The 19,984-nt window shown below is 49.7% G+C and overlaps 3 protein-coding genes across 4 annotated transcripts; all 3 read right to left on the reverse strand.

The window, feature by feature from the left end:
• On the reverse strand, nucleotides 877–3,094 carry LOC8057082 (transcription factor bHLH106). Its single transcript, XM_002466177.2, has 2 exons — nucleotides 2,400–3,094; nucleotides 877–1,882 (listed from the first exon to the last, which is right to left on the reverse strand). The coding sequence occupies exons 1-2, from the start codon at nucleotides 2,694–2,696 to the stop codon at nucleotides 1,376–1,378; spliced, it is 804 nt and encodes a 267-aa protein (XP_002466222.1). The 5' UTR covers nucleotides 2,697–3,094; the 3' UTR covers nucleotides 877–1,375.
• On the reverse strand, nucleotides 3,883–6,275 carry LOC8057396 (AP-1 complex subunit sigma-1). The gene is made up of 7 exons (XM_002466178.2): nucleotides 6,062–6,275; nucleotides 5,394–5,480; nucleotides 5,184–5,275; nucleotides 4,910–5,018; nucleotides 4,784–4,819; nucleotides 4,577–4,663; nucleotides 3,883–4,230 (listed from the first exon to the last, which is right to left on the reverse strand). Exons 1-7 carry the CDS (start codon nucleotides 6,062–6,064, stop codon nucleotides 4,159–4,161), a joined length of 486 nt encoding a protein of 161 aa, XP_002466223.1. The 5' UTR covers nucleotides 6,065–6,275; the 3' UTR covers nucleotides 3,883–4,158.
• On the reverse strand, nucleotides 7,754–19,740 carry LOC8057397. Of its 2 annotated transcripts, none has more exons than XM_002466179.2 (10): nucleotides 19,581–19,740; nucleotides 19,294–19,392; nucleotides 18,987–19,118; nucleotides 17,486–18,439; nucleotides 16,369–17,344; nucleotides 16,012–16,259; nucleotides 15,754–15,860; nucleotides 14,943–15,093; nucleotides 8,881–9,033; nucleotides 7,754–8,585 (listed from the first exon to the last, which is right to left on the reverse strand). In XM_002466179.2, exons 1-10 carry the CDS (start codon nucleotides 19,617–19,619, stop codon nucleotides 8,445–8,447), a joined length of 3,000 nt encoding a protein of 999 aa, XP_002466224.2. In that variant the 5' UTR covers nucleotides 19,620–19,740; the 3' UTR covers nucleotides 7,754–8,444. The 2 variants fall into 2 exon arrangements, with proteins under 2 accessions (XP_002466224.2, XP_021303978.1); XM_021448303.1 differs by having other exon boundaries at nucleotides 15,754–15,872.

Genomic DNA, 19,984 nt, shown 5'->3' on the forward strand with positions numbered 1-19,984 from the left:
TTCATCATCAGTTGATAACATTATTATATCTCGTCTATGTGAGGGTTACTCCAAGCAGCAATGGTTATGCACACATGCATGTGAGTATATGTGACATGTGAATGAGCTAGGAAACTAAAATTGCAATTGCAAGCCACAGCAACCAGCTAGTGTGGGCAGAAAGCACGCCACAGCAGTGCCCGCTTGTTCAAAGCTGATCAGTTACACCCTCCTTTTGTCCCCACCAAGTGCCATCCTGGCTTTTGCTTTTGCCTCCGAGAGAGGCAAGACGACGACGACGACCATATGCATGAGAGGGCAGGCATGGAGCACAGCACAGTTCCATAGCCTGACATGGAGATCTCCTCCATCTCCAAAAGCAATGCAACAATGCGATGCAATGCAGGGTTTGAAAAAGGGAAAACCAACAAGAAACAAAAGCTCATTACAGTCAATTCCCCCCTTTCCCCGGACATGCACACAGTGTGGCAGCATATACACCCAACTCCTCCACATCGTCATCCATCTCTCCTAGCATTAGCATGCAAGTCTCCATGCATATGCATGCACTCGTTCATGTGTCATGCATGAGAGCTAGCTCACTGCATGCATGCCCCACTGCGCTCTGCACTCACACAAGCAATCATTGGCTGTTCCTGGCTCCTCCCATCTTCCCCATTCATTCAGACATCGATTTCCCAGATCATCCACTCCAAGTTCCAGTCACAAGCTACTATATTCACAAGAGTAGTACTATATAGTATTACAAGGCATGCATGGAGCTATCTGAGCTTGTATGCATTTGGTACAAACATCTAGAGTGATGAACAGGACTTGCCATTCTTATAATCTTATTGTTGGATATAGATGCTATTTATGCAACCAGCTGATCCAGAATGCAAAAATGGACATGTGCACATGTTGCTTCTTGTTGATGAACTTGCTTGTCAGCGAGAGAAAACAAAAACTTGACATCTTATTAGAATTCCAATATAAACTAGTTGGGTATAACAAGTCTGCAACCTTGCATTGTGCTGCCTGACTCTTTGTTATTCTAGCTCAAAGGTAGGTTTGCAGTGGCTTTGGAACAGCATTTGGTTCAAGCTCAAGCAAACCCTAATAGCAATACCATACTAGGAATATATTTTTCCTCCCCCCCCCCCCCCTAATGGCATGCATGGCATCTGAAGAAGAAGAAGAGCCATGCATGAGGATAGGTGATGAAGATACATGTAGCTAGCAACTCATTATATTAGCACACAAATACTAAACATGGAGATGGAGGTAGTACCATATATATATGTTTGACATGAGCATGCAATTAGGTATTTGAGCTATGACCGAGCGAGACGATCAGCCCACCGGCCGCCGCAGCCGGCCGGCGTGTGGTGGGTAGCTATGCTGCCGCTTGCATGTTCATGCCCGAGACCCGTCGCCTCTTGGGCCGGTCTCCGGCGGCGCCCGGCCTCTCTACCAGAGCCCTGAGGGCTTCCTTGAGGAAGTCGCCACCGGTGCCGTTGGCGCCGTCCGTGGCGCCCACCGAGTCAGCAGCGCGGCCGCCGTAGCCGTCATCATCTCCCGTGACGACGACACCGCCGTCGGCGACGTCGCGCGCCAGGACGAGCACGTTGCGGACGCGGCCGCCGAGTGTGGCCATCTCGGCGCGGAGCGTGCGGAGGCGGAGCGCGCGCAGCGTCTCGATGAGGTCCGGGAGGAGGTCGGAGCGGTCGTCGCAGCAGACGGAGGCCTCGAAGACGGCGCCGCTGCCCGACGCGAGCACCACGATCTCGTCGTGCTCCGTCGGGAACAGGTGCGCCGGCGCCGCCTCCCCGACGCCCGCCGCCCGCTGCTTCAGGTCCCGCACCCTCTCCACCGCCTTCGCCAGCAGCGACGCCTTGTCTATCTGCACGTACGCAACAAGGCAACCAAACAGACAGCATCAGAATGATGAACCATTTTATCTTTACCGCAATTATTAAGAGCACAAACCCTAGACTTGGGGGGGTTAGCCATGGATCGTTTGTTCGTTACCATCGTATGCAAGCAGGCTGTGTGTGCAAGCAGAGTGTAACATGAAACATGGCACTATATATATTTAATGGGTAAGAAATTGAAAAGAGAGAAGAGCCCTAGCCTATCTAGCTGCTAGCCTCGTGTGACAGGAATAGGAATAGGAAAGCCTCCATTCAACTTTCCCAAACCCATCAGCGCTTTAATCACACCATTAGCTGCTCATGTACGTGTACTGGCTGCGGCTACTGCAAGCTATAGATGCCAACTCGATCGATTCTGCAGACAAGTTAAAGATACAGTAGATAATACATATAGTGAAGATCGTCGGATTTGTTTTTCTTCAATTTCAGTTAATAATAATTAAGCAACTGCAGATTGGAGGAGGTAGATAGCGTCTAGCTATATGCCTTGGGGTCGCAGGCGAGGACGTTGCGGAGGCGGTCGAGGTGCGACTTGATGCGCTCGCGCCGGCGCTTCTCGGCCTCGCGGTGGTTGCGCGACGCGGCGAGAGCTCGGTCGTGGGCGGCCGCGGCCGCCGCCGCCGCCGCGGCCTCGTCTTCCTCGGAGCTAGCGGGCCAGATGGAGCCCATGAAGAAAGGCGGCAGCATCGGGAGGACGCCGCCGCCAGCGGCCTCGCCTGCAGCCTGACGCCCCGCGCCGGCGCCGCTCGCCGCCGCGAGCGCCGATACCTCGGCCGGGAACATGTGCGAGGTAGCTGGTCGATCCCCTTGTCGCCGCCTTCGCGCGCGTGACAAGAAGCTGGTATAGCTCCCACCCTCGAGTGAGTGGCAGAAGAGGTGCACGCACCGGCACTGCTACTGACCCGGCCGGCCACCCGCGCGCCCGGCGAAGCACTGATGGCGTGGTGGTGGTGCGAGTTGTTGCGCTGTGTTATTCCTAGGACTTGGTTGGACTGCAAGAGAGAGAGAGAGAGAGAAGCCGAAGCGGATTTGATGGATGGGTTGGGATGGATGGATGGCCGGGGAGAAGGAATAAATAAACAAGCAAAGGCGAAGAGAGAGAGAGAAAGTGAGTGCTCCATCCATCCATCCAGAGGAGAGAGAGACAGGCAGAGAGAGTGAGAGCTGTGAGTGTTCCAGAGAGAGAAAGGGCGAGCGGCCTCCTCTCCTCTCGCATTTGTTGGTAGGCGAGGCGAGTGGTGGCCCGCGCGGACGTGTTGACCCGTCACGCGGGAGCGGAGCGGAGCGGAGGGAGACGACGAGTCCTCTCCTGTCCTGTCCTGCGAGGCAGGGATGCTCGTCGCAGCCGTCCGTGGGAGCGGCGGACGGCCGGGATGGTGGTGCCGACCTGGTGCCGGGTCGCCGTCGGCGGAGATGCGGTGGTGGCGGTGCTGGACGGATCGATCGGGATTGCTTTCCTGTTGACTCCATCCCGCTGCAACTTTCCTCTGCTGCGTGCGTGTGCCTTGGGTTGCACTTCACCTAATTTTGGCAAAAAAAAAAGATGCAGTAAAAAGAAATATATTCGTGTGAGAACATTATTGAGAGATTAGTCTAGATTTACTAATTTTGGGAAATGTGAATGTGCGAGCGAGTTCACAGCGGTGTGGTCGAGTGTTCACCGCTTGTTTACGCGACACGTGCATGGCGTAGATCCATGCTGCCCTGTTAATCAAACACTTTTGGGGACGTCGCATGCCTTTTGACGGGTAACTATTGCATGATGTAAACAAGGCTCATGCTGATGGCATGTGTGTTCCCTTTTTTTTCATTTTTTATTATATATTTCCACAGAACAAGCCAAGCCTGCTGCAAATGTAATAAAAGAAAAAAAAATCTGCAAAAAGAAGATATCTTTTCCTGGAGGCTGAGAATGATCTGAATGGCCATAGATAGAGTTGGGCAACTTAAGGGAACTGGGACCATAGAATTGGGAACCAAAACATATATTGCATTATTTTATTCCATTTCCATATACAACGTTGTGCAAAAGTGCTGAAACAGCACATTCCCTCGAAACCGGTGGTGCAGTGCGAAAAAAAAAAGAGGGAAAGAAAAGGACAGGACAGAACAGATCTCTGAACAAAATGCAGAGATGGAACAGTAATGAAAAAAATTAAGGGTGAAAGCTGCTGCCGTATGGTAGTGATTAAGTTACTATCATGCCGTGGGGGTGTGAGTAATGATTGTAGAAGACACAAGTGCTCTACTTGGTAGCCTGTGCAATTATGTTCCTCAATGAGCCTGCCTCCTCCTTTGCGGCTTCCACCAAAGCGTCCTGCAAAACACACACACGCTTATTCCACCATGCCATGATACACCATCACCGGCCCCCAATCCTTAGTGCATTTCACATGAGCACATGAACATGCATGCTGGTAGCAACTTATCCTTTCCACTGTACTGACAAGCTAGCTAGAAATTGGCACAGTCCAACAGGTGTATTAAGGACTATAAAACACTACGCCTTTTTGTTAAAAGTTTGTCTCTTGTGAGTCCACATGATGGTTATGTCAACAAAGGCAAGGCAGAGAGCACTCATGTGCAGTCAGAAATGCTCATAGTTTTATACTACTCAGAGCGCTTCTAGATTCAAGGTAAAATAAAATAGATAATAGCTATACCTGTGTAGTTACTAGACGTAGCACCGATTTCTTGTTTGATTCTTGAAGTTCACCAGCAATCAAAATCTCGTCCAATATGAAGTACGCCTGCAAATTCAGAAAGCAAGAAAAAGAGTGAGAGGAGGTCTAGCTAAGTGCTTTGGTATATTGTAGCAAATATATGGTCGGCAGAAAGAGACAGCCTAATATATATCAAAGTTTTCGCACCTTATGAAAATTGAATATCAGATCAAGCTCACAGACCTGCATGCAGCATGACAAAGACAGCAGCCATCAGGAAAATGGGTCTTGGAACTGAGGGGATAATTAAGCAAAGGATTTTGGAGGTCTCACGTTGCCAAAGTACCGGTCCAATATCTCAACATAGTGATGGATGATTTGAAGGGTTTCCAGTTCATTGTCAGCAGGGTCAATGCACATGCAGAAGTAAAGGCTAGCATACCTGCAGGATGGAGCCATCAGAGTTAATATAATCAGTGTTACGTTCCAGCTGATTACTAATTTGCAAGCGCTTTGCCTTTTACTGGTTAGTTATATTATATTAGTAACAACCAGGAATAAAAGTTTTCATATAGATCATCATTCATCCGGCATTACAACTCCTCACCTCTTGTACACAACTCTGTAACCTTGCCAGTCAACAAAATTGCACAGCTTGGGGCCTCTTGTCAGGACGAGCGTACTTATCTCTTTGATGATCTTGTGAATGAAAAGCAGGTGATAAATCATGTGATGCAATTGCATATAAAAATTACTTTGTAGGCCCCAGCCAAAAAAATGGTAAAACTGCAGTGGAAAACCTGCCGGTGTATTATACCTTGGATCTCTGCTTTTGTGGGTATGGAGTGTACCATTTCGTCAGCCTCACCTTCCCCTGCCTGCTGATGAGGAGCACAAAATGTATCTGACACCAAAGCAACAGCAACAACAAAAAAAAATGTCATGTTGCTACGACATGAAAATGAAAATGAAAAACACTCGAAATCTGGCTTTGGAGCTCATGCATGATGAGCTCAATTTCCCAGGTTCTTCAGCACTGATCATGTTTGGGAAAACCTTGAGATTTCATTCCCTGACATGCGGGCCAGTTCCTAGTAGTCTCTCTCTATTTCGCGCGATCCCGGAGAATGGTGGCACGACGACGGCGATGAGCTGGAGGAGGAGCCGGCCGGGGACATTTTTGCAAGGTATTCGGATCGCGGTTATTAATCGCCGATCCGGTGGTTTACGCATGATTATTGTTCGCGATCCAAGGCCGTGGGTGTTCTGCGAATATTCCGGCCCGGCGAGGTCGCGCGCGGCGGCAGACCTCCCCGTCGCCGTTCGTCACTCAGTAACATCGAAGACACCTCACGAGGTAGTGTGTATAGATCTAATCTAAATGATTCGCACTCAGTAACATCGGAGACGAAGATGGGAGCGATCGATCGAGGCATGCATTTCAAATGGGAATGCATGCATGTGGGATTGAGGGCGGTTGATTACCATGATTTGAGATGGCGTCGTCTGACTCTGATCGGCCTTGCTATCTTTCTTTGAAGAAGATCGTGGACTGTCGCCGACGTCGATCGCCGCCGCCGGAGGAGACGATCGCCTACGAGACGACGAGAGGAGTTGAGGCCTTCACGAACGCGGACGGTTTAATTTCTTGATTGATCTCTCCGACTTGGCGCGGCAACCCTGGAGCAGTCTATGCATGTGGGCCCTATTGGTGGGCATATATCCGCGCGAATGGGACCACATGCATGGCCACGTCTCCGCCACTACCCGCATCAAATCAAATATTCAAATTGCTGCAGATCGATGTTTACAAAACAAGAAAAAAAAAGAAAAGAATCGAGGCCCGTTTTGTAATTGTGCTGTTCCACGTCGTCGCTAAAAAATTGCTATGCTCTTATGAGTTATGACGATAGTCATGTAAATTTTATTTTTTGAACAAATACAAGCTAGCATAATTTATAATCGAGGTCGTTTTAGGAACTAGTACAAGAATTGAAAGTTGAAGCTCTCTTTCCTTTTAGGCGGCAACGGTGGTGGAGATCCCAAACAAACTCAGGGTAGTTACAAAGGTGTCACAAGCATGGCATGCCAAGTTTTAAGAAGAATGTGGATAAGAAGACCTACGTTACCAACTAAATGGGCTACATATTTGGTAAGCTCAAAAAGAGCTCCGTGAGGGCCTATTTGATATGGCTCCAGGAGGGGCTCCCTTCTACAAGAGCCGTATCAAATGACTGTAGAAAACGACTTCAAAAACAAAGTTGGAGTCAAGATTTTTTAACTTCTTCATAGGATTACGAAACAGGCCCTAAGCTCTAATATCAGGAAAGAAGAGAAGGGTCAATACATTGCATGCTGATCTAGAGAATGAGTGGGACACCATACCAGTGTGCTACAGGCATCCGGAGGGGAGATGCATATGAGTGTCGAGATTGTGGAGGTTCACCATGGCTATGCCCGGGCATGCCTTGCGCCAAAACACCGCCACACGAGAGAAGGTGAAGAAGAGATGCTCGATGGTCTTCGCCAAAGGACAGATCCCCAAGCCAAGGCCACCATGGCAGTGAAGGAAGTACAATTATTCAAAGAACAACGGTGGATTTATGCCATGAAATGCACATATGAGCTTCCACGAAGTTTTTTTCTTCGAAAGAACGACAAAAGATTTGCCACAAGTTTTATCAGAAGGATAACGAGAAAAATACGTCCTAGCTTATTTTTTTTCCACAGAAACCAGGCCAAGAAAACCACACGATCGACTAGGGTACAACCACTAAGTGCGTGATTGGTTTCTGGCTCCTCTTGGCCTGGCTCATACTAGCTCCTGCTGGACAGGATCAAAGAATACCAAGTTACCAACACATTTTGTTTGGTTGCTTGCCTTCGACTAGCTTGTCTGCATGTCAAGTCTGTTTGATTACCTGCACGGAGCTTGTAGCAAGTGAACTTTTTCCTCCCATGCGCCCACCACACGCGCACCGTGCATGTCACGGGCCAAGCCTTACTGCTAATTCAGCTAACCAATCAAGCCCCTAAACTCCGGTACCAAGACATACCCACTAAAACTAAACACAACTTCTCATTCTCACTTAGGAGGCAACCAAAAACAACTTGGTCGCAACACACCAATCCAACCACTCAACTTACTAACTCCACAAAGTTACTTTAACAGATGGATACTAAAACCATCTTTTTTTTGAACGAAATCCTTGAACCCATCTTACAATTGACACATGGATTGGGTCAGTTGACAGTACAAGAGGAAACACTCATCCTTTTTCCATTGTGTGTTTTTCGTGCCATACAATACAACACCTAATAGGCAGCTCATCACTGGTTAGTACAAACTGGGTGGAGAGGAGGGGGATTTTCTCTGGTATTTCTATTTACGATTTACAGGTTACAATTTACAACATATAAGAAACTGCTTACAGTTGATTCTGGACTGCACAATTCTGATCTGATGCCATTATTAAGGTGTGGAAATCCTCCAGTAAGTATCACGTTGTTAAGAAACCAAGTCTCCAGAATGACAATGGATAATGTAGCTGGAAGATGAATACTTTGCTCACCTCGAGCAGTAACTAACTCTTTCTCAGCTATAACCTGAACGCACTATCGTAAATCCATGATTGAAGAATGCTCTAGTTCCTAGCTTCCCCTTCAATTGTGAAGTGACAAAAGAATACGAATTAGCCTTGGTGCTGAACAGAGGAATTTCTGAGTGACAAAAATGTGCTGTGGCAAACTCTTCAGTCAAAAGAGGATCATCAGAGTGAATGCGCAGCTGTGATGCGCCGCAGCCATGTTTCAGTGAGAACTATTTGAGATTCCCATGGTATTATAGCTATGCGATGTATAGCAGAGATCATATTTCTTGACTCATGTCAAATATACGTTGCTTTTGTTGGAACGATGGCATCTTGATTCGGCGAAATGAAGCACAGCGATCTTTCTTCAATGGAATCAGTTTACCAGAAAATAAACTACCTATGATCCAGCTTGCTGCCTGCAAGGAAAATAAGGGTTATATTCAACGAAGAGGCTAAATTGTGTATTAAAACATTAAGGTAAAATTAATGTTCCTCTGCTTTGTAGAGTGTAGAGCATTTGTTTCTTTTTTTTTCTGGGCAGTAGTAGATCAAGACCACTGAATTTTTCTTCATAAAAGGCCAAGAAGAACAATGGGAATGACTAACAGATTAAGATGTTTGTGATAAGTCACAGAAAAATTAAGTTTACACATTCAAGCAACAGTAGTTCTATGTTCAATTCTAACAGATATACTGTGTTAATCAACTAACCGCTGTCTTTATGTCATGCTCCAAACCACAATAGCTTAGATGACGAGATGCACTAGCTGCGCTTGCAACAAGAATAATTCCATGCGATGTACTTCCATCCTTCAAGCTCTGAACTAATCCATGAAGAGATATAAAAACTTGGCCACCTCCATGCTGTGGAAAAAAAAATGATATTAGACAAGGGAACAAGCTGGCCACCTCCATGCTGTGGAAAAGAAATGGTACATAAGGGAACAGGCTTCAAGCTATACCTCCCGAATTTTCACTGGAACAGGAATTAGGTTCCACTAATCCAAGTAAAATTCCCCCCCAAAAAAATAAAAGTGAAATATAACAAGAGTCTAATAAGATGCTGTATCACATCTCGCACTACCTATGGGGATATTGTTTGTGTCATGTACGGTATCCCGTACTCCAGGAGACGCCGCGCCCGCGACGTACGCAGGGCGCCCGAGCGCGCGCAGGCCAGGCCCAGCGCGTCGCAGGGGGAAGGCGCCCAACAGATTAGGGGCTAGATTAGGAAATAGAGTTATAATTAGCCTTATATTTAGGAGAGTTTTACTCCTACTAGTATTCAGCCCTTGGCTATATATACTTGTAATCAGGACTTTCAGATTAAGAAAAGTATTGTTACCCTAAATCCAATGTTTTCCTAAACGCTAAACGGTAAACAGTCGGTCACCTGCCGTTTAGCCATTATTCGGGCTAAACAGTCCATTAAACGGGCTAAACGGTCAATTAAACGGACTAAACAGATGATTAAACGGAAACGGTGTATCATTGTGTAGCGTTTACACGGCGTTTAAACGGTCTAAACGGCCGTTTAGGCGAACAGTGCCTAAATCTCTCTCTCTCCCAACGCTCCCAAGCCCGAGCCGCCGAGAGGGGTATAACCTCCGCGATCGGAAGACAACGGCAGGAGACTACGAACTCCGTAGTCGAGGGCCAGCTACCCTAGATCACCAGGCCCTTGACAACCTGGTATCAGCTAGCCGCCGATCTTCTTCCACCGCCGCTGCATCCAGTCAAGCCCCCGCCGCCGCCGTCGCCGCCGCCGACCACAGCCCCACTTTTCCATCGTCCCCCACCTCTGCTACTTCCGTTAACATGGCTGAACCCACCCTGGCCGATCTGCTGAAGGCCATGGAGACGCTCACCGCGGACGTGACTGCAATGAAAGCTGACATGGCGTCGATGAAGGCCCAATCCTCGTCGTCATCTGGCGGCGGGGACGATCGTCGTGCTGAGGGGCTGCGCGACCAGGAGTTCCACCCTAAGCACAAGAAGTGGGATTTTCCCCGCTTCGATGGATCGTCCGACCCCATGCTCTTCCTCAACAAGTGCGAGGCCTACTTTCGCCAACATCGCACCATGGCAGAGGAACGCGTGCTCATGGCGTCCTACCATCTGGATGATGTCGCGCAACTCTGGTTCACCCAACTGCAGGACGATGACGGCACGCCATCCTGGGGCAATTTCAAGGATCTTCTCAACCTTCGGTTCGGGCCCCCTCTCCGCTCAGCGCCCATGTTCGAGCTCGCCGAGTGCCGCCGCACGGGCACGGTGGAGGAATACTCCAACCGCTTCCAGGCCCTCCTTCCGCGCGCCGGCAGGCTGGAAGAGGCGCAGCGGGTTCAGCTTTACACGGGCGGCCTCCTTCCGCCGCTCAGCCATGCCGTCCGCCTCCACCACCCAGAGACTTTGGCCGCCGCCATGAGCCTGGCGCGCCAGGTGGAACTAATGGAGCAGTCGCGGCCGGCTCCGACGCTTCCCCGAGCGCCCCAGCGCGGCCTCCTGGCCGCTCCAGCGCCCAGACCAGCGCTCCCTGCCCCCCAGCAACCGTTGGCACTGCCGGCTCCCCTAGCCGCCAACCAGCAGGGTCGCGCCGAGGGCGCAATCCGCCGCCTCTCCAAAGACGAGATGGCGGAACGTCGTCGACAGGGCCTTTGCTTCAACTGCAATGAGCCGTACACCAGGGGCCACAATCGCTTCTGCAAACGACTCTTCTTCGTGGACGGGGTGGAGGTCGACGACATCGAGGACGCCGCGGACGCTGGGGACCAGGCCGCGGGGACGGACGCGCCCTGCTACTCCCTCCACGCCGTGGCCGGCGTCCGGCTCAGCGACACGCTGCGCGTCCGCGTGGTGGTGGGCTCCGTCTCCCTCGTCGCTCTCCTGGACTCCGGGTCCTCCCACAACTTCATCTCCGAGCGAGCAGCGCAACGCACGGGACTGCCGGTCGTTTCCCGACCCCGGCTGTCCGCCGTGGTCGCCAACGGTGAACGGATCGCTTGTCTCGGCGTTCTGCCTCAGGCGCCCTTCGTCATCCAGGGTTCGTCGTTCACGGCCGACCTCTTCATCATGCCCTTGGCCGGGTTCGACGTCGTTCTCGGCGCACAGTGGCTGGGCACGCTCGGGCCCGTCACTTGGGACTTCACCGCGCGCACCATGTCGTTCCAGCAGCAGGGCGTCACGATCCTGTGGCGCGCAGAGGCAGAACCTGGGAGCAACTCCGTCTGCACCACCACAGCCTCCCCATCCCTCCTGGACGAGTTGCTGGCGTCGTTCGGGGAGGTGTTCGCTGAGCCGCAGGGCCTGCCTCCGCCACGTTCTCGCGACCACAGCATCACTCTTCAGCCGGGCGCGCCACCAGTGGCGGTACGGCCCTACAGATACCCTCCTGCGCACAAGGACGAGCTGGAACGCCAATGCGCGGTCATGATGCAGCAGGGGCTGATCCGTCGCAGCTCCTCGGCGTTTTCTTCCCCGGTGCTCCTCGTCAAGAAAGCGGACGGCTCTTGGCGTTTTTGCGTTGACTACCGCGCCTTGAACGCCATCACCGTGAAGGACGCTTTTCCCATCCCGGTGGTGGACGAGCTGCTCGATGAACTGCGCGGCGCCAAATTCTTCACCAAGCTGGACCTTCGATCGGGCTATCACCAGGTCCGCATGCGGGCATCCGACATCGACAAGACGGCGTTCCGAACCCACGATGGCCTCTATGAGTTCTTGGTGATGCCGTTTGGGCTCTGTAACGCGCCGGCGACATTCCAAGCCCTCATGAACGACGTTCTGCGCCCCTTCCTTCGTCGGTTTGTGCTTGTGTTTTTTGACGATATTTTGATCTACAGCACTTCATGGGCAGACCACCTTCGACACCTCCGCGCTGTCCTCACCATGCTGCAGCAGCACCAGCTGTTCGTCAAACGCTCCAAGTGCGCCTTCGGGGTGTCGTCCATCTCCTACCTCGGCCACATTATCTCCGAGGCGGGCGTGGCCATGGACTCCGCCAAGGTGCAGGCGGTGGCGGACTGGCCGCAGCCCCGTTCGGCGCGTGCTGTGCGCGGATTCTTGGGCTTGGCGGGTTATTACCGCAAGTTTGTCCAGGATTACGGCACCATCGCCGCGCCGTTGACGGCGTTGTTGAAGAAGGATGGCTTCACGTGGAACGACGCCGCGGCCGCGGCCTTCCAGGCACTCAAGGCCGCCATCACCTCGGCACCGGTGCTAGCCCTCCCCGACTTCCAGCAGGAGTTCATCGTCGAGTGCGACGCCTCAACGCACGGTTTTGGCGCGGTGCTGCTCCAGGACAAGCACCCCATCGCCTTCTTCAGCCGCCCCGTCGCGCCTCGCCATCGGGCGCTCGCTGCATACGAGCGTGAACTCATAGGGCTGGTGCACGCCATTCGTCACTGGAGGCCTTATTTGTGGGGGAGGCGTTTCACGGTTCGGACGGACCACTACAGCTTGAAGTTTCTCCTCGACCAACGCCTCTCCACGATTCCGCAGCACCACTGGGTCGGCAAGCTCCTGGGCTACGACTTCTCGGTGGAGTACAAGCCGGGCGCCCAGAACACTGTCGCCGATGCGCTGTCCAGGCGCGACACTCCAGAGGGGGTGGTGTTGGCCATCTCCGCGCCACGTTTCGACTACATCGAGCGGCTTCGCCAGGCCCAAGTGCAGGACCCCACCCTCGTTGCCATCCGCGACGAGCTGACTGCTGGCTCGCGTTCGGCGCCCTGGAGCATCGTCGACGGGCTGGTCACCTATGACAGCCGGCTGTACGTGCCACCAGCATCGGCCCTTCTTCCGGAGATCGTGGCTGCGGTGCATGATGACGGCCACGAAGGAGTGCAGCGCACCCTCCACCGGCTCTGGCGCGACTTCCACTTCCCCGACATGCGCCGTGTTGTGCAGGATTTTGTTCGCGCCTGCCCTACTTGCCAACGCTTCAAGACGGAGCACCTGCACCCAGCGGGCCTTCTGCTGCCGCTGCCCGTGCCCACCGGAGTGTGGACCGACATTGGCCTCGACTTCATCGAGGCTCTGCCGCGCGTCAAAGGGAAATCAGTCATCCTCACTGTGGTTGACCGCTTCAGCAAGTATTGTCATTTTATACCCCTGGCTCATCCCTACTCTGCTGAGTCGGTGGCACAGGCGTTCTACTCCGGCGTCGTGCGCCTCCACGGGCTGCCGCAGTCCATGGTGTCCGATCGGGATCCGATGTTCACTTCTATTTTCTGGAAGGAGCTGATGAGACTCCTGGGCATCAAACTGCACATGACTACGGCGTTTCATCCACAGTCCGATGGCCAAACGGAGGCTGCCAATCGCGTTATTGCCATGTACCTCCGCTGTTTTTCAGGGGACAGGCCCCGGGACTGGTTGAGGTGGCTGCCGTGGGCGGAATACATCTACAACACCGCCTACCAGTCATCCCTGCGGGAGACACCTTTCCGCGTCGTCTACGGGCGCGATCCGCCGTCTCTCCGGTCGTATGAAGCTGGCGATACTCGGGTCGCTGCAGTGGCCCAAGCGATGGAAGAACGCGAGCAATTCTTGGCGGATGTTCGGCATCGGCTGGAACAGGCACAGGCAGTGCAGAAGCGCTACTACGACAAGGCACACCGGGCGGTGTCCTACGCGGTTGGGGATTGGGTGCTGCTCCGCCTTCGCCATCGACCAGTGGCCTCCCTGTCCCAAGCGCCGAAGAGCAAGCTGCAGCCACGCTTCTACGGACCGTACCGCGTCTCCGAAGTCATCAACGAGGTGGCTGTGCGCCTTGAGCTTCCTCCCCGCGCCAAGCTGCACGATGTCTTCCACATCGGCCTCCTCAAGAAATGGGTCGGCGCGCCCCCGCCTGCGCCCCCACCGCTGCCCACGGTGCACCATGGCGCCGTCGAGCCCGAGCCAGAGCTTGCTGTTCGAACCAGGATCGCTCGGGGTGTCCGCCAGGTTCTCGTCCGCTGGAAGGGCGAGCCCGCTGCGTCTGCTACATGGGAAGACCTCGACTCCTTCGTCGCCAAGTACCCAGCGTTCCAGCTCGAGGAAGAGCTGGTCGTCGAGGGGGGGAGAGATGTCATGTACGGTATCCCGTACTCCAGGAGACGCCGCGCCCGCGACGTACGCAGGGCGACCGAGCGCGCGCAGGCCAGGCCCAGCGCGTCGCAGGGGGAAGGCGCCCAACAGATTAGGGGCTAGATTAGGAAATAGAGTTATAATTAGCCTTATATTTAGGAGAGTTTTACTCCTACTAGTATTCAGCCCTTGGCTATATATACTTGTAATCAGGACTTTCAGATTAAGAAAAGTATTGTTACCCTAAATCTCTCTCTCTCCCAACGCTCCCAAGCCCGAGCCGCCGAGAGGGGTATAACCTCCGCGATCGGAAGACAACGGCAGGAGACTACGAACTCCGTAGTCGAGGGCCAGCTACCCTAGATCACCAGGCCCTTGACAGTTTGACTGCCAGGCCTTCCATAATCACTAATTGATCTACAGCAGCTCACACCAGTACACCACAACAGGATGTAGCAAAGGGTGCCCAGGCAGCTCTAGTAGGGTTTCAATTCGCTGGCAACATAGCAGCAATTCATTGCATGGTGGCTTTAAACACTGTAATAGGTGCCTATTTGAAGGGGCATTTCCACATGTGCGGGTGTGGGTGTATGCAGTAATTCGTTTGCCTTTCTCTTCTTTAATAAATATAATAGCACACAGCGCTACGTGGTTCAAGAAAGAAACATATAATTTTCAGTTTTTTTATTATGCATGCAATATACCTTGACAATGTTGGAAAATTTTGAACAGAAGCTGATTTTGCCATGGATGAAGAATCCTACTCCATCAAATATCAATGTGTTACATTTTGGGTGAAGTGGGCGGTCAAATGACGAATTATGCTTCCGGGCATTCCTTTGTCGAATTAAATACCTAGCAAAAGGATATAACAAAATAATGATGAGCATCAAGGATGACCATTCTTACTTTATAAACATGGGCAGCATAGTAAAATTTTCCTGCCAACATATCAGATTCTCAAAACAATATCAACACAACAGTGTAGTGGCATTGTCGTGTTTAAGAAGAAAATGAGCAGCTTTCAGTATACTGACCTACAAGCATCTAGTCTAGACTTAAATATGGTGTAAATTTTCCATATTTACAGTGAAAATTAAACTAGTGTTAAACTGTGCCACTGTTAGGAAACCATTAACAACATAACTGTTAGGTAGCCTATGATGGTTGACATAGTCACATGCAGTTAGAATGGGCAAGCTCATTAAACATGCAAATGCCTTTCACTTGGAATAGCTTAGCTTGAAATTAAAAGAAAAGAAAAGGAAGCATGTAAGCCTGAATTTTAGGTACTGCACAGAACTACTACAGAATGACAAATCTTATGAAAGACCATAACCATAGTATAAATGGTAATTTTGCCTTGATTACTCCAAGAGAGGTATGGAACAATGAATGTTCAGGGAATAAATATGCAGAAGAATATCAAAAAATTATTTTCCAAAGGGTAGGCATTTTGCAATGTGTGTACAGAAGCTTCCAAAGACATGCACTGATGCTATGAGCTTGCCTTACTTTCCAGGTGGCAGCATGACACCAGCTTGAAGAGAATCGAAGAGCCAATTGGGATTCAATATCCAGGCATCAATAGCACAGCCATATAAGAACTTAGCTGTTGACACCTGATGCAACATCTGGAATCATTAATACAGTACAGTACAAATATAAGTTGACAATTTTCAACTGGGACTCGTGATTCCTACAACATGTAATTATGAAAGACACAGGATAAATAGATTGACCAAAACACTGAAAGGAAATAAAATAGCAAACCTTTTTAGGGGAAAGTACTATGGGAGGCTTCCAGCTTGGAAACTCAGCCATGCTCTTTCTTTTATCAAGTGGGAAGGGTGGCACTTTAGAAAGTACATAGCCACCAGATTTTCGTATTAGGGACTCAATTTCTTTTTCCTTCTGATTAGGAAAGCCAGTCAACAGAAACTCTACTCCTTGAAATGTGGCTTCTTTATTATCAGTGTACTCTCTTGCCTCAAGTGTCTGTCCTGTTCTGCTATCTGATCCTGCAAGAATTCACAAGTGAGGATTACCAGAAGAAACTAATGTTTTTGTGGATACATCAGAGTATATCCCTCAAAAGACTGAACACTAATATTAAAAAGAAAAACTTACGACTGAATCTTGATTTATTCAAGATCCTTCTATTGATCTTGGTTCTTCTGCTACTATGATTTGCTTCTGAAAATTGGACCCTTTTTCTTTTAAGGTGCTGTTTACCAACCAAATTCTCAGTTGATGGAAAGACATCCCGTGGGACCTGTAGCTCCCTGATTTGATCCTCACTGTCATCCTGAGGATAATATGTCTGCTTCTGAACTGCAGAGAAATCTTGCAAATTTTCAGCTCCGGCACTATATTGTATGAATTTCTTAGCAGCTTGGACACGCTGTACATTCTTATTTAGAATAATGGGTGTGAATCTCTCCAGCTGACAAACTGGAACATCAGCATTACAATTTGAAGTGCTTGCCAATATGTTTGACTTAGTTGCTACTGTGCTAAAAGGCCTTAGTGAACTGTATTTTCTTCGCCTGAATGAAATATTAGAATCTGTTGGCTTAACTAAAGACACACAAGATGGACCAGCATCCCCATCCAGGTATTGCATCATAGGAAATTCTTTGGTATGTATAAATTCTTTCTCCTCTCCTTTACTATGTCCGCGTTCAGGTGTCAGACAAGTGGGACCTTCATTGCATTCACTCTTTTTGCACAAAGGAGCCTGGCTACTCGGACCTTCATGGCCTTCACTCTGCTTGCAGACTGCCTGGCTACTGGGACCTTCATCGCAAGATATGCTGCATGGAACAACGGAACATAAAGGATCCACCTGTGACAAGCTCGAACATACTACTTGGCAACACAACTCTTCAGTTTCTGCATGATGATTTTCTTCAAGGAGACCTTCAGCATTGTAATAAACAGATGCCCTTGAAGAGGCGACAATTTCCATGGATGATGCTCTAGAAGTAGGACAGCACTTATCCATGCTAATTGACTCAGAAATGTAGCTATTTTCTTCCTCAAACAAACCTTTTACATGCTTCTTTATGCAAACATTCGTCTGTGCAGCAACTCCTGCAACTTCCTGGAAAGAAATGTATGTAGTAATGAGAATATGAAGAATGCAGATGGGAAAGGTTTATGAGTTGATAAAGTTTATTATGATACTTTGCATTCATACCACACGATACCAAAAAAAAAAAGAAATGATTGGTCACAAAGTTACCTTATGAACATTTTGGTATGTTGCTAGAGCTCCCAAGGTTCCATGCAAAGCAGCATTATTTTGAGTTGACGCCTGGAGGACAGTTTTCTTATTTCTTGAGCATGAAATTGTTTTACATAGAGCTGCTTGCTTTACAGAATCAGAGCACGGAGTTGGTTCATTTGGTAGCACACCTGCTGACTGATTATTTGGGAACGAATCAGATACATGGTCATCACTATCAGCATTTTGGCTATTCCATTTTTTATTTTGCCTCTCAGAAGAAGAATCCCATAAGATGTGTATGTCTGCATCACATGGGGGACAACTAGGATGAGAATTTTGTTGCTTCAAATCACCTGGGTTCTGATCTTGAGTTGAACAAGCAATACGGACAAGAGACAGACCAACATCTTGGTATACGTCAACCATTTCAGACTCATCCAATTCTGCAAGCCAATCAGTCTCATCAAGACCATCTTCTGAGGATCCACAAGCATGTTCTGGCTCCTCAAAGTAAAATTGTTTCCGGGCTTCTTTCACATGTAGAGCAGCTTCTATAGCAGCTGCAGCCGATTTATCAGACTGAGAATCAAGTATCATCTCTGCAATAACCATGGCCTCAGATGCAGCAATAGATAGTTCAATCGCATCATTTACATCAGCATTACGGAGTTTTCGAACATCAACCTTTCCACCATAGACATCATGCCTTTTGTGTCTGTTTGTATCAAGTTGTTTACTGATCTCCTTGCAAGCCACTTCTGTCACTGTGAGCATCTCAGCTTGAGGATTGTTAGCCTCGAACTGATTCTGGGAGACAGCATTGACCTCTTGTTCTTGACCATCTGCACAAAGGCCCTTGGATGGACCTTTGCATGTACCAGAGTTTGGCATCTGAGGATTACCACTACCTTCAGGCAGGGACGGTTGTGCAGCACTTTCGGAAGACAAACGCAAAGAGAAAGGTAGTACCTGTAGAGGGGGAACAACTAAGACGTTATAACAATGCAACACAAGATCTGTTTGTGCTGTAGAAAGAAAGAGTCAGCATAATTCAACTACAACAACCCAAATTTGCTACTATGAAATAACTTCAGAACTCAGTATGCAATCCACCAAAGGTGAACAACAGTCAGTCAGTATGAGATCAAAACATACAACATCATGAAAATAATAATAGGCATCAAGCTAAAGAAACGTTAATGCACATTTTGAAATGAAGGGAAAGGGATTAATATCAGTAGTAGAGATTTCTTTCAAAATGTCAGCAGTAGAGATGAAAATGGAGGACACCAAAAAAGAATTTCTAGCCCTTCCTTCACAATATGATAACCAGCAAAAGAGATATAAGCAGACTGTCAAAGTGTGCACTTAGTAACAAACCACCATATTACCTCAGAACTCGGAAAAAAAGGTGTTATTTATGTGGGATTAGGATTGAAGGCTAAGTGTAATATTCCGGCAGCAGTACCAAGGCTGAATTTGATCAAAGTAAAGAACAATAGCATCCTATTCTTACATTGCTGCTGACTGGTGAACTTGCAACCGTGTCCTCATCTCCTGACAAGTGCAATATGAAGCCGCTATAACCACCAGTGGCATTCTGACAATCCTGACGCTCCTGCGAAGGGTGTCCGACAAACGCACAATTCTGCAACTCGAGGAAGAGACCAAGGCATCAGATCGCAAATGGCAGACTGGATTTCAGTATGTTGTTTCCAATCAAATGAAAGACCTCTGGCTTTGATTAAGATCTTCGGTAATCAAAATAATAGTTCAGAATCAACAGATTCGGAGCCAGTTAGTGCAGAAAATAAGAAGAGCACCTGGCAAGAAGGTGATGAAACGGCGGTAGTGGTGTTCCGGTGGTCGCCAACCGTCGGCGTGCCATACGGCTGAAGCCATTGAGGGAGCCAAGCAATATCCTGGAAAAAAATTAAAAAAAAAGTACCGGGAAGCTTTTAGAAACGGAAGCGTTCCCCGGTTCCCGAGAGAGAAAAACTACAGGGCCCCAACCGTTCGACCGAGCGAGAGAGAAGGGAAGCAGGGAGGGAGGGAGGGAGGGAGGGAAGGAAGTGGGTGGGGGTGGGGGGCGGCGCGGTGGCGCGTTTACCTCGGAGAAGCGCGGGGAGTGGTATCCGCAGATCGACATGGCGGCCGGGCCGAGCAGTCGCCGCCGCCACGGGAGGAAGCAAGGGCAGGAGGGCCTTCTCCTTTCCTTCGTTTTTTTTTTTTTTAGTTCTGTCTACCCGCCACGGCGCCACCTGATCTATCTACGTTTCGCGCCAGAAATCCAACATCGCGGGCGCGGGTGATTGCGACAGGGAGGAGGGCGGCGGGCGAACGAAAAGCCCTGTAGGCTGTAGCACTTGCTGACAATTGGGGCCGGCCCGAACTGTAGCTAAGGCCTTGTTTTTTTTTTTCAAAAATCTAGGTAATGGCCCTCAGTCTACTCCCTTCATCCTAAAATAAGTTGTGTTGCTCAAATTTTCTTAAAGAATTTAAAAATACTAGCAA

This window comes from Sorghum bicolor, chromosome 1, assembly GCF_000003195.3.
Source record: "Sorghum bicolor cultivar BTx623 chromosome 1, Sorghum_bicolor_NCBIv3, whole genome shotgun sequence".
Lineage (NCBI taxonomy): Eukaryota > Viridiplantae > Streptophyta > Magnoliopsida > Poales > Poaceae > Sorghum > Sorghum bicolor.